Source organism: Ceratotherium simum, chromosome 21 (assembly GCF_057802395.1).
Source record: "Ceratotherium simum simum isolate JZ-2026a chromosome 21, ASM5780239v1, whole genome shotgun sequence".
In the NCBI taxonomy this organism is placed as follows: Eukaryota; Metazoa; Chordata; class Mammalia; order Perissodactyla; family Rhinocerotidae; genus Ceratotherium; species Ceratotherium simum.
In genome coordinates, this window is record NC_141920.1 from 24,250,966 (window position 1) to 24,264,061 (window position 13,096).

At 48.0% G+C, this 13,096-nt stretch overlaps 1 protein-coding gene across 1 annotated transcript in view; it reads left to right on the plus strand.

Moving 5' to 3' along the window:
- The window catches only part of LOC101398522 (fer-1-like protein 4), a 43,149-nt gene extending 31,099 nt beyond the window's left edge, over positions 1 to 12,050 (plus strand). Inside the window, 11 exon segments of the mRNA XM_087445345.1 lie at positions 6,425 to 6,554; positions 6,743 to 6,913; positions 7,340 to 7,494; positions 8,081 to 8,241; positions 8,798 to 8,883; positions 10,098 to 10,235; positions 10,433 to 10,674; positions 11,174 to 11,415; positions 11,417 to 11,455; positions 11,544 to 11,644; positions 11,745 to 12,050. Of these exon segments, the coding sequence (XP_087301471.1) occupies positions 6,425 to 6,554; positions 6,743 to 6,913; positions 7,340 to 7,494; positions 8,081 to 8,241; positions 8,798 to 8,883; positions 10,098 to 10,235; positions 10,433 to 10,674; positions 11,174 to 11,415; positions 11,417 to 11,455; positions 11,544 to 11,644; positions 11,745 to 12,006 (1,727 nt within the window). The 3' untranslated portion in view covers positions 12,007 to 12,050.
- The last annotated feature ends 1,046 nt before the right edge of the window (positions 12,051 to 13,096 follow it).

Here is a 13,096-nt window from a genome sequence, read left to right on the forward strand (position 1 = left end):
AAGAAACATTCTGAGGCACTGTTCTACCATAATTGAAGCATCCTCGTGCATAAATTAGATAGTAGGAGTCATCTTGACCTTCTGCTTCTAGCAATATTGCAGACTAGATCATCTGAAATAACTTCCTGATATAATACATCTAGAAATGCTAGATAAACAATCTTTTAAACAAATGCTAAGCTCATAAGAAAGGGAATTTCCAACGGGCCAAAATGAGGAGGCAGCAGGAATCCCTGAACAAGCCCTGAAGCTCAGATTATCTTGAGAGGGTTTGTCCAGACCTGGACCCTGAGCCTTGGGTTCTAATAGCCTATCCAAGGTGGGAGACACAACCAACATCCTCGTGTGAAGCAGCACCCAGGAAGGGCTCTGCTCTCACGAAAGGTGGGCAAGAGGAAGCCCCCTTACTGGGAAAGGAGCCTGTAAAGTAAATGGTCTGTTTCAGGCTCTGTTCCAATTGAGGGAAATAGAAGAAAATGTCTGCCCTGAGAACGTATTATTAGAGTTTTGCCTTCACATTGATTTAAGACTTGAATTTATATTATCTGCTTAGTCTAGAAAACTCAAAGCTGAGAGATTGGTTTAAAGTGGTCCCAAATCAGGCTTCACAGGTTCCACAGATTTAGATAACCTAAACTAGGTTCAAAATCCCAAATTACAAAATATATAAGAAAAGAGACAATCAGGAAAAATTGTCAGAAAAAACACAAAGGAGAACCTCTAAGGGCTTCAGATGTTAGAATTTTCAAATATTAAAAACGTAAAACAACTATTTAAAATATTTCACAAGCAGAGAACAAGAGGCTATCAAAACTGTCTGGGCATTTTTGAAAATAATAAAATAAAATTTCTAAAATCTTATTAAATGCCCATATATAGCAGAATGGTATGTCCACACAACAGAGTACTATGCAGCTATAAAAAAGAATGAGGAAGATCTCTATGAACTGATACAGAGTGATTTCCAGGACATAGTATAAAGGGAAAAAAGGAAAGTGCAAAAGAGTATCTATAGTATGTATGCTACCTCCACATAAGAAAGAAGAAGGTACAAGAAAACACACGTTTGCTCCTTTGTGCATCAGAAATACAGGAAGGGTTATAAACCAATGTTACTGCAATAAACAAAAAATTAAAAAAAAAAAAAAAAAAAAAAAAAAAAAAAAAAAAGAAATACAGGAAGGATAAACTAGAAACTAAAGAGACTGGTTACCTAAAGAGGTGAATGGTAAAGGGGTGGAAAGACAAGGAGAATGGGATCAGGGTAGCATTCAAATAGTACAGTATCATGTCTACCACAAACCAGGCACGAGGCTGAAAGCTGCTACCCTGGAATCAACAAGCTAATTCTAAAATTTCTATGGACGAGCAAAGTGCCAAGAATAGCCAAGACAATTTTGAAAAACAATGTAGGGAGATAAGAATTATTACAAAGCTATAGTAATTAAGACAGTGTAGTTTTGGCATGGGAATAGATAAATAGGCCAATGGGACAAGGTAGAAATTTAACAAAGACCCAGACATAGATGGAAACATATACCAGAGTTGGCACTGCAGATCAGTGGGGGAAAAATGGGACTGTTCTATAAGTGGTCCTATGAAAATTGATTGTCCATGTAGAAAAAAATAAAATTAAACTCCTAACTTACAGCACTCACATAAAAATCTAGCATAATTAAATATTTTATTGTAAAGAGCAAAAATGTAAGGAAATGTTAAAATATCTTTATGATCTTGGATGGGGGGAAGTTTTCTTAATACACAAAAGAGAACGAACAATAAATTAGGAAACAAATGATACATGTGACTACATTGAGATTAAACTTCTGGCCATCCATAAACTTTAAAATAAGTGACAAGACTGAACACAGACTGGGGTAAGGTGTTTACCCTATGCATAATCAAGACAGAGTTAGTGTACATGATACATATAAGTAACTCCCACAAATCTATGAGAAGCAGACAAAAAAGAAAAATTGATAAAAAATATGAAAAAGCAATTGACAGAAGAAGAAACTCCAATGCCCAATAAACATACAAAAAATCCTAAACCTTGGGCCGGCCCCGTGGCTTAGCGGTTGAGTGTGTGCGCTCCGCTGCTGGCAGCCCGGGTTCGGATCCCGGGCGCGCACTGAGGCACCGCTTCTCTGGCCATGCTGAGGCCGCGTCCCGCATGCAGCAACTAGAAGGCTGTGCAACTATGACATACAACTATCTACTGGGGCTTTGGGGGAAATAAATAAATAAATAAATAAAAAATTAAAAAAAAAAACCCTAAACCTTAATAGTAATCAGGACATGCAAATAATTGAAACCATGAGAAACCAGTTTCCTCCCTTTGATTGGCAAGATTAGAAATGCTACCAGACGAAGGCTGGGGAGGCTGTGGAGCTCTGCACAGCGCTCGTGGGAAGGTGTATGAGTTTCCTGTTGCTGCGGTAACAAATGACCACAAATGCGGTGACTTACACAACAAAAATCTATTATCTTACAGTTCTGAAGGGCAGAAGTCTGAAGTAGGTCTTACTGGGCTAAAATCAAGGAGTTGGCAGGGCTGCATTCCTTCTATAGGTTCTCGGGGAGAATTGTTTCCTTGTCTTTTTGACCTTCTAGAGGCAGCCTGTGTATCTTGTCTCATGGCCTCTTCCTCCATCTTCAAAGCCAGCAGCACAGCATCTTCAAATCTCTCTGACTCGCCTATCTCCCTCTTTCACTTAGGAGGACATTTGTGATTACACTGGGGTCACTGGATAATCTAGGACACTCTCTCCATCTCATGATCCTTAATTTAGTCACATCTGCAAAGTCCCTTTTGCCGTGTAAGGTAACATATTCATAAGTTCAGGGATTAGTACTTGGGCATCTTGAGGGGGTTCAATAGTCTGCCTGCCACAGAATGTAAATTGCTATACCAACTTTGGAGAATAATTTGGCAATATTTAGAAAGATGAAAGATTCTCATAGCCAATACCCAGTAATTATACTTTTAGATATAATCTTAGAGAAATTCTTACATATGTGTATAAGGAAACAGATAAGAATTGCTCTTTCTAGTATTATTTGTAATAATAAAAAATTTAGAAATAAACTACTAAAGTGTTAGTATTCCTAAATAGGAGAGAGAGAGTGTGTCAGTCATATAACAAATACTACAGTTAAATTGATCAAACCACAGCAACCTGTATCCACAAGGAGAAACCTTCCAACATAAATTTGGATGATTCTCAGTTTGTGGAAGATGGCACCAATGAGGCATTTCCCCTTCCTTTTCCTGAAAATCATCCAAAAACAAACAGAACAAACAAAAATCCAGCTTCCAATTATGGTGAAATCAGAGTATTAAAACTGCAAACCACCAGGCACACTGGAAGAGCTTCCAAGAGCTGTGCAGATGAAGTGGTGTGCACGAGAGAGTGGGGAGAGGACGTCACTCAGCAGAGCTCAGGGTCACCAGTCTGTGTCCCAAGGGGGAAGGGCACACCCTGAGGGTTCAAGCTTGCATCGGTCACCAAAAGTAAAAACGCTGGATAAAATTTTAAAAACATCTTTTATAAAGATGTTTTATAAAACTGGAAAAAAAATCTTTAAAATGCTGTGCTGAGCTTCCAAGAAAGTGAGAGATTTTAGAGGGGGAAAAAAATCTCAAAGTAAAAGCGGGAACTATTTTAAAATGTACACAGGATTTTATCTTTATCCATGTATGGTGAGGCTAACAGATCAGGAGACAGTTGCCATTGAAAAGATAGTCTGTTGTTTGTTTCAGTTTCTCAAGAGGAGGGGGGGAGGCTGCACCACGCAGGGCTACACAGGGAAGCACTAGGGTCAGTCCGGAGGCAGAAGGAGCGAGGGACATTCGAGGGCCAGAGCCCTTCTTGTGGTTTCTGCAGGAAAGGCACGGCAGGGTAAGCAGGCTTAGGCTTGGTTAGTTTGAATAATTCCTGTGGGGCTGGCCCCGTGGCTTAGTGGTTAAGTGCGCGCGCTCCACTGCTGGCAGCCCGGGTTCGGATCCTGGGTGTGCACCGACGCACCGCTTCTCCGGCCACGCTGAGGCCGTGTCCCACATACAGCAACTAGAGGGATGTGCAGCTATGACATACAACTATCTACTGGGGCTTTGGGGGAAAATAAATAAATAAAATCTTAAAAAAAAAAAAAAGAATAATTCCTGTGGGCTCTGGGGTACAGGGGCTGTTCCCTGTCTCTAGTTGTCTGGTACCTGTCCCTGTGGGGGTGATTAGGGCAGAGGAATATTACTTCTTGGAGTATAAGAGCCAAATAGAGGAGGTGGTTCAGAGTATGGGCTCTGGATTAGTTGGTTGTATATAAAAGGTGCTCTGGCAGGTGCGATGTTTGCTAACTCTAGGATTAGCTAGCCCTGGGAAGGGCAGTCTCTCCAGGATCAGTAAAGCCCCAGATACCAGAGTCTTCAGAATACAGGAAGTAAGAAAATATCGTTAATACAGGAACCTAGGGAGATAAATGAGTGCTGAAGCTGGCTTTCATCCGACAGTTACTGCTGACCCTGGAGACCTCAGCCTCCCCGTGGAGGGCTGACAGGCAGTGGGGACAGAAGATAAAGCCCAGGGGAGGATTCTGACTGGAAGGCCTCATATAAAGCAGAGTCCCAAAAGGCTACACCCTCAGCATAAGGATGAACAAAAACAGGAACCTGTAAGACAGAAGGGGACACCAAGGAAACTTGCCTGTCTAAACCTTGGCACTGGTTAGAGGGGACAAGTCTCCCTAAGCATCCGTGACCACAAGCTGGCTCTAGTGCAGTTCTGGGCCTGAGTTCCCACCATCTGTGTGATCCCCCAAACCTCAACTGGAGGATTTCATTTAAAGTGGTCGCAGGTTGGTAGTCTGCCCAAGAAACTGGCAGAAGCAAAAGCAAGCCCTTTCTGGCAGACAGCACCTGCAATTTAGGCCCTCAGGATGAGTTTAACCAAATGTGAGTCATGATAAAAAGTACCCAATTACTAAGAAACAAGCCCACTGTGAATAAGAATAGTAAAAATAACAACAGATTCAGACCGCCAGGGTCGTTGATCTTGGACTGACTAGACAGAGAACATAAAATAACTATATATGAAATGTTTAAAGAAATAAAAGAATAAATTTAAAATGAGCAAGGAACAAGAGACTATTAAAAGTAAACAGCAAATTTGGGGGCCGGCCCAGTGGCCTAGTGGTTAAGTTCACGTGCTCCACTTCGGTGGCCCAGGGTTTGGCGGTTCGGATCCTGGGTGCAGACCCACACACCACTCATCAAGCCATGCTGAGATGGCGTCCCACAAGGAGCAACAAGAAGGATGTACAACTATGACATACAACTATCTACTGGGGCTTTGGGGAGAAAAAAGGAAAAAAGGAGGGAGATTGGCAACAGATGTTAGCTCAGGGCCAATCTTCCTCAAAAAAAAAAAAAAAAGAAAAGAAAAGGCAAATTTGAAGGACCAGATGGAATTTTTAGAAATTAAAAGTGTAGTATTTAAAATTAAAAACTCAATGGTGGAGCAAAAGATTTGAACCTCACTTCACAAAAGAAAATATACATAAGGCCAATAGGCACACGCAAAGATGCTCAACATGCTTAGTCATCAGGGAAATGCAAACTGAAACCACAATGAGCTACAATTTCACACACACTAGAATGACTAAAATAAAAAAGATTGACAATATCAAGTGTTGGTAAAGATGTGGAGCAACTGGAACTCTCATATATTGCAGGTAGGGGTGTAAAAAACACGAAAAATATATTGCTGTATATAAATTATACTTCAATAATTTATGCATATTTTTACTAAATTGTATAGTTATCAAAACAGACAAAAGTTTAATATATACAGTTTAAAAACGTACAAATTGGTGCTATATATTGCTTGGGATACATGTATATGTAGTAAAAGTATTTTTACTTCTTTTGGTGAGGATAAATCCCAAGTAAAAGGTTCTGGCTACTTCAGGGAAGGAAAGGGAGTTAAATCAGGTAAGGGGGCTCAGGGGGCTTCCATTTGTTGGTAGTATTTTATTTATTAATCTGGGCACATATGCTTATTGTGTGATTCTTTTATTTAGTTAAAATATTCTTAATTTAAAAAGTCACATATGCTCATTGTAAAAAATAAAAGTCAAACTATACAGAAAGTTATAGATTGAATAGTAAGGCCCTTATGCATCTTTCCACGTATTTTCAGTGTTTCATTATATTTTTTGTTATGCCTATTTGTATGTCTTAAGTATTTCATAATAAATTTAAAAGAAAATAAAAGTTATCTTGTCCAACCTCTCAGTTAACTCCTCGTGGTGGGAGATCTCTGCTTGGTCACTTCTGCTTACACTTAATCTGAGATTAGGTCCAGCAAGGGTAACCTTGGGTTATGACAATGACACTTGTCTCAGTTCCACCCCATACTGTCCCTCTAGGCTACCAACCTGGCTCCTGCAGACCCCAACGGCAAAGCAGACCCCTATGTGGTTGTGAGCGCTGGCCAGGAGCGGCAGGACACCAAAGAGAGCTACATCCCCAAGCAGCTGAACCCCATCTTTGGAGAGTGAGGCTGGGCCCCAGGCTTGAGAATGGGGAGCAACTTGACCATCTGACCCTGTGGCCCAAGGGCTCCCACTCACTTGGTGTTGGTGGGGGAATGGACAGAGGCTGCTGAGACCCCTGACACTCCCACCCCCACAGCCCACCTCCTAGGACATAGAGGTGTCCTCAACCATTCTCCCTCCTGGCCAGGGTCCTGGAGCTCAGCATCTCTCTCCCCGCTGAACCGGAGCTGACAGTGGCTGTGTTTGATCACGACCTTGTGGGTTCTGACGACCTCATCGGGGAGACGCACATTGATCTGGAAAATCGATTCTATAGCCACCACAGGGCGAACTGTGGGCTGGCCTCCCAGTATGACGTGTGAGTCTGATGGGCCCTCAGGAGCCATTCTGAGTCTGATCAAAGACGTTCAAGTTCACATTTCCATTGGTGTGTCCAGATTCTTTGATTTCATAAAAGGGGACCTCCCCATGACCACGATGTTATAGCTTAGTGGTCAAGACCTGTGCTTGGGAGTTGGAATCCTGTAACTAATAAGTCACTTGACCTCTCTGAACCTCAGTTTCCTCATCTGCAAAATAGAGGTAATAATATCAGTATCTCCTTCATAGGAGCACCTGGCATACATCTTTGATTTTCATGGGCACCATAAGCAAGGACTAATCTGTCTTCTGTTGGAGTTATGAACCTGGATCCCATGTCTTCAAGGGTTCCCATCCCTGCCCCTGTGCCCAGTTGTGTCCATATGCTGGCCCCAACAGAAGCATTTTCCTTTTTTGCCTGCAGGGATGGGTACAATGCCTGGCGTGATGCATTCCGGCCTTCGCAGATTCTGGCAGGGCTGTGCCAACGCTGTGGCCTCCCTGGCCCTGAATACCGAGCCGGGGCTGTCAAGGTGGGCAGCAAAGTCTTCCTGACATCGCCTGAGACCCTGCCTCCAGGTACCAGTCCCTCTCTGCTGGACATTCTAGAGGGAGCAAGATGGTAGAACAAGGTACAGGGGGCCCCTGGTGCCCAGTCTAGTGTGCCCCAAAAGAGTCTTCCTCCTTCTGCAAGCAGAAGTGAGTGTGGCTGAGTAAGGACAAGGTTCCTTGATGGCGGGGAGAAAACAGTCTTTGTTGGTGAGCGTGAAATCCCCAAAGAGCCAAAGTGGATCCTCAGAGCCATAGCTAATCAAGTTCCCAGAACACAGGGTAGCCTATAGTGGGTTCCATACAACAGAATGTGGCTGCAGAATTGAGCTCCTGCCTCATAAATGGCTGGTGGTCTGTCTCTAAACAGGGTCTGCGCAAAGGCGACAGCCCCTCCAATCCCACTGTCCCACTGACTGCTAGCTTTTCACTGGCGAAAGTTGTTACAGCAGCATCCTCCCGCTTTCTGTGCATTGTGGACTTACCCTCCCTGCCCATGGGCTTTGTCTAACACAGCCAGCTGCCTCCACTTAGAGCTTCTATTGAGGGCTGGGAGGAGGAAGGGAGGAGAGCTGGGAACTGTGTAGAACCCACGCTCACACACCTTTTGTTGCAGGTAGTGGGGGCCCCAAGGTGGCAAGTGAGGTCTCTGAGGAGGCCCAGGCACTGCTGGTGCTGCGGCGCTGGCAGGAGATGCCGGAGCTTGGGATCCAGTTGGTACCTGAGCATGTAGAAACACGGCCCCTCTACCATCCCCACAGCCCGGGGCTGCTGCAGGTGAGGGAAGGCTCAGCAGTCAACCCCAGAACCTCAGGACTCCCAGAACCCCAGGACCCCCACCTGGTCCTGGACCCTGGGCCCCCGGGATGCCTTGTCCCCAAGACCTCCCCCTGGGTACCACACTGCCACTTCTGATTCTGGTTCCTGATCCTGGTCCCCAGCATCCCCACTCCAGTCTTGAAGCTCCATCCTGGATCCCACCCCACCCCCCAACAGGATCCCCACCCCTGGGCCACCAAGGCTCAGACCTAGCACTCCCAACCTGACCTCTACCCCGGGTCCCTAGGATCTGGACCTCAGAAACATCGGATCTTACTTCTGATCTCAACCTTCCACTTCTGGGGACTCATCCCTGAACCCCTAACCTAACCTCAACCCTGGACCCCCCACTTCAGATTCTACCTTCATCCTCATTCCCCAGGATCTGCCCTACTGTGCCCTCTTGATCCCAGCTCTTCTCTCCACCTGGGGCAAGGCACAGTCTCTGGCCACAGGGCCGCCATGGGAAGTGGGGACCCCAGCAAGACCCTTCAGCCTCTTTCTGTGTCCCCAGGGGTCACTTCACATGTGGATTGACATCTTCCCCCGCGATGTGCCCGCCCCACCCCCAGTTGACATCAAGCCTCGGCAGCCAATCAGGTGAGAGAGAGTCCTGGCCCCTACTCCCATGGGGCAGGCACATCTTGGACTGCCCTACAAGGGCCCTCTGAAAACCCAGGTCCCCAGCAAAGCAGGCAGAGGCTACTGAACCGGGCTTTTCAGTTAGGTGAGCCATCAAATTCCCTTTTATTCATAAGCCATTGTGAGTGTGTATCTGTCACTTGCAACTGAAAGGGTCCAAACGCCAATAAATCCCTTCCTGACCTGAGCTAGTCTGGGTGGAGTTCTGTGTAGAGTGTATGTACTTCAGATGTCAGCAATCTGTGATTTTCTACCTCTGAGCTCTGTGTTCCTTGGTGTCACTCTCAGGGAGGCTTTTGCAGTCTGGGGCCAAGGTGGCTTTTAACAGTGCCAGGCTTACATCTTACCAACTAGTCTACTTGAGCAGAAAAATAAACACCTCTTTCCCAGTTAGAGCAAAAGTCTCAGAGCTGACTCTCATTGGACCAGCTTGGGTTGAATGGTGATCCCTGAACCAATCATTGTGGTCGGGGGCTGTAATACGCTGATTGGCCAGTCCTGGGTGATATCCTAGGTGATGCACTTACCTCTGGAGCCAGGTAGGGGTCATCTGCCCCACCAGAATCACACAGATTGTCAGTAGTAGGGGTGGGGGTAGGGGTCACCAACAGAAAATCAGGGTGCTGTCAACGAATGAGGGGAAATTGATGCAAGAGAGAACCACAGATATCCAGGAAACCCATGACAGCCAAGGACAGGGCTATTTGTGGTATGATCAAGAATGTTGCAGCCCCTCCTTCCGTCCCTTAGGAGCTGCATGCTGTCATCCCCACTCTGTCACTCCTTCACCCACTTCTGTCTGCAGACTGGCTTTCTCTCCCGTGTACCCTAAAACTTCAGCTTGCACCTCACTTTGGTTGCAGTGGCTCCAATTCTGCCTCTGACACTACACAACTCAACCTTTCAGGGTCCTGATTCCAAATTTATAGGAGAATCCTGTTGGCCCAGCTTGGGTCAGCAGACCATTCCTGGTGCCATCCGCTATGGCTGGGGTGGTCGGTGATACCTGGGGCTGCCGCTTTAAGGGACTACAGACATCCTGGTCACCCAGCTAGGCACATATTGGTGCTCAGGGAATGTCAGTGGCCCTGGCCTGGGTCCTTCCTGCTTCCTGCAGCCCCTCTTAGGACCCCTCTCAAGAGTCTAAAAATCCTCTCCCAATACACCCCCAGCTATGAGCTCAGAGTCATCATCTGGAACACGGAAGATGTGGTTCTGGATGACGTGAACCCACTCACTGGAGAGATGTCAAGTGACATCTATGTGAAAAGGTAGGCCCACAGGCAGGGCCGGGCAAATGGCTGTGTACTGTGTGACTGCAAACAGGGGCTTGGGCCCTCAGGCTGAGCCAGAGCCCTGTCCCCTAGGCCCTCTCTGCTACCTGGAGTTGGGTGAAGGGACTGGCCTAGTGGGTGAGCCAAGGGGAAGCTGGATGAGGAGCCAGGTTCTGGGTTTGGCCCCAGCACTGATGCCTCGCCCTTGGCCTGCACCTTTCCCCTGGCTCCAGCTGGGTGAAGGGGCTGGAGCACGACAAGCAGGAGACAGACGTCCACTTCAACTCTCTGACTGGGGAGGGGAACTTCAACTGGCGCTTCGTGTTCCGCTTCAACTACCTGCCCACGGAGCGGGAGGTGAGCGTCCGGCGCAAGCCCGGACCCTTCGCCCTGGAGGAGGCCGAGTTCCGGCAGCCGGCCGTGCTGGTCCTGCAGGTCTGGGACTATGACCGCATCTCCGCCAACGACTTCCTTGGTACTGCTTAGCCTTTCTCCTACCTCAGCCCCTAGATCCGATTTATGCTCTCATTGCCCGGGCCCCCCTGGCCCTGCCCCCTGGCCCTTGGTTCCCTTCTCTAACCCAACCCTGAAACCGGGGTTTCAGACCCTAGGTTACTAACCCTTGCTTTCTCGCCTAATTACTGAATTTATTCAGCCCTGAGCACCATAACCTGCATTCCCATCCAAAGTCCCTGACTCAATCCTCTGACTTGACCTGAGCCAGGTCACTCTGGACTCTGACTCTCTGGCCTTTGGACCCTGCTTTGGCAGTCTGGTCCGGTCCTGGGCCCTGTGTCATCAGGGTCTGACAGCCTGCTGATGTTTGGGCTGTGGTGTGTGGTCCCTAGCTGTGGCCTGACCACCACAATCTAACTTCTGATGCCCCGATTTACAATCCTGCTGCGCCGCCTCCTTCCCCTTGGCCGAGATGGACCTTGATCTCCTGCCTAACCCGGAAAGCTCTGGACTTGCAGGTTCCCTGGAGCTGCAGCTACCAGACATGGTGCGGGGGGCCTGGGGCCCCGAACTCTGCTCCGTGCGGCTGGCCCAGGACAGGGCCCAGCCGAGGTGCAATCTGTTTCGCAGCCGCCGCTTGCGGGGCTGGTGGCCTGTAGTGAAGCTGCGGGAGCCGGAGGATGAGGAGCGGGAGCGGCGGGAGGCTCAGGCTGGCAAGAAGAGGCTGAGGAAGAGGAGGAAGGGTCGGCCAGAAGACTTAAGAGTTCACAGACCCGGGAGGCCACCTCTACCTCCTCACAGTGGGTGCAGCCACAGCAGGGACTGGGCCGGCGGGGGCCCAGGCCTGAGCCTGCCTAAGAGCCTGGCTTCTGTTCCCTCTTTTCCTAGGGGAAAGTGGAAGCTGAGTTTGAGCTGCTGACCGTGGAGGAGGCTGAGAAACGGCCAGTGGGGAAGGGGCGGAAGGAGCCTGAGCCCTTGGAGAAGCCCAAGTGAGTTGGGGTCACAGGAGACCAGGCCAGAGCCCGAAGAGAGGGAGATGGGGGCAGCCCAGGGGCTTCCTCACCATTCTGACGCCACCTGCCCCGACAGCCGCCCCAAAACCTCCTTCAACTGGTTTGTGAACCCACTGAAGACCTTCGTCTTCTTCATCTTGCGCCGGTACTGGCGCATCCTGCTGCTGCTGCTGCTGCTGGCCTTGATCACCATCTTTCTCCTCCTCGTCTTCTACACCATGCCTGGCCAGATCAGCCAGGTCATCTTCCGCCCCCTCTACCAATCCCATGACACTGACCTTGGACACTCATCCCATACCAACCCCTCAACTCCTGCTCCTGTAAGTCCTTCGCCCTAATATGAGCTGAGTTCACTGCTTTCTTTGAATAAACCTTATCACACATCCACTCAGATGCTTAAATATGTGCTGCTCAGAATAACACCAGGGCAGGGAACAGAGATGTTCTTAGGTGACCTCAGATGCTGGGGATTTACTAGGTGAATGGATACGCAGGGATGGAAGGCTGCCCATGTGGCTCTGCCACAGGGAAGAATAGGACCTGGCAGGAGGTTCCAGGGCTGAGGAGCCCTGGCCACTGAGGTGTCATGCCCTCTGAGCAGCCCACCTGTTGCTCCGGCTCCTGCCAATGGCTGGGTCTCTCTCACTTAATCTGCTTTTGGCCTCTGCCATTCCATGACAGCTAAACACTTTCCATACTTCATTAACTTGCTTATTCTTCACCAACCCTGTGAGTTGGCAAATCAGTTAGGACACTTGGTTGCAAATGACAGAAATCCCAACTCAAACTGGCTTAAGCAAAAAGGGAATTTTTGGCTCGCACTGCTTAATTCCCAGGGTTTGGCTGGCTGGCTTCAGGTGCACCTTGTCACAGGTTCAAATGATGTCACAAAGAACAGCTCTCCACCTCCGGGCTCAGCTCTGCTGTCCTCTAGGGGCTAGCTCATTCACAGACAGGGCCTCCCCTTGGAACTGTATGATGGCTGCAGCAACCACGCGTCCCCCCATATTCACATCCAGAAAGCAAGCAAGCTTTCCTAGTCCTGACAGCCTGGCTCACACTGGGTCACTGTGGCCAGGGGGGTGGGATATGCTGGCTGGGGCCCTTCCCTGGAGCTTAGGGTAGGAGACTGACCCTCCTCCCAAACCACATGAGCTGACAGGGTGGACAGGGAGGTTCCCAGAGGAAATTCAGGATACCATTAACAAGTGGGAATGGTTCCTGGGTGACTAAAAAAACAAGGCTCACTGTAGCTGGCAATATTACCTACAATTTATAAATGAGACTGGTGCCCATAGAGGGATTAAATAACATGTTTAAGGTCACACAGTTTGTAAGTGATCACATCAGAGCTGGATCTCAGGTCTGTCTGCCTCCACAGGTTTTGCTATCATTGCCCTACTCTGCTTTCTGTCCTCTCTCTGCTTC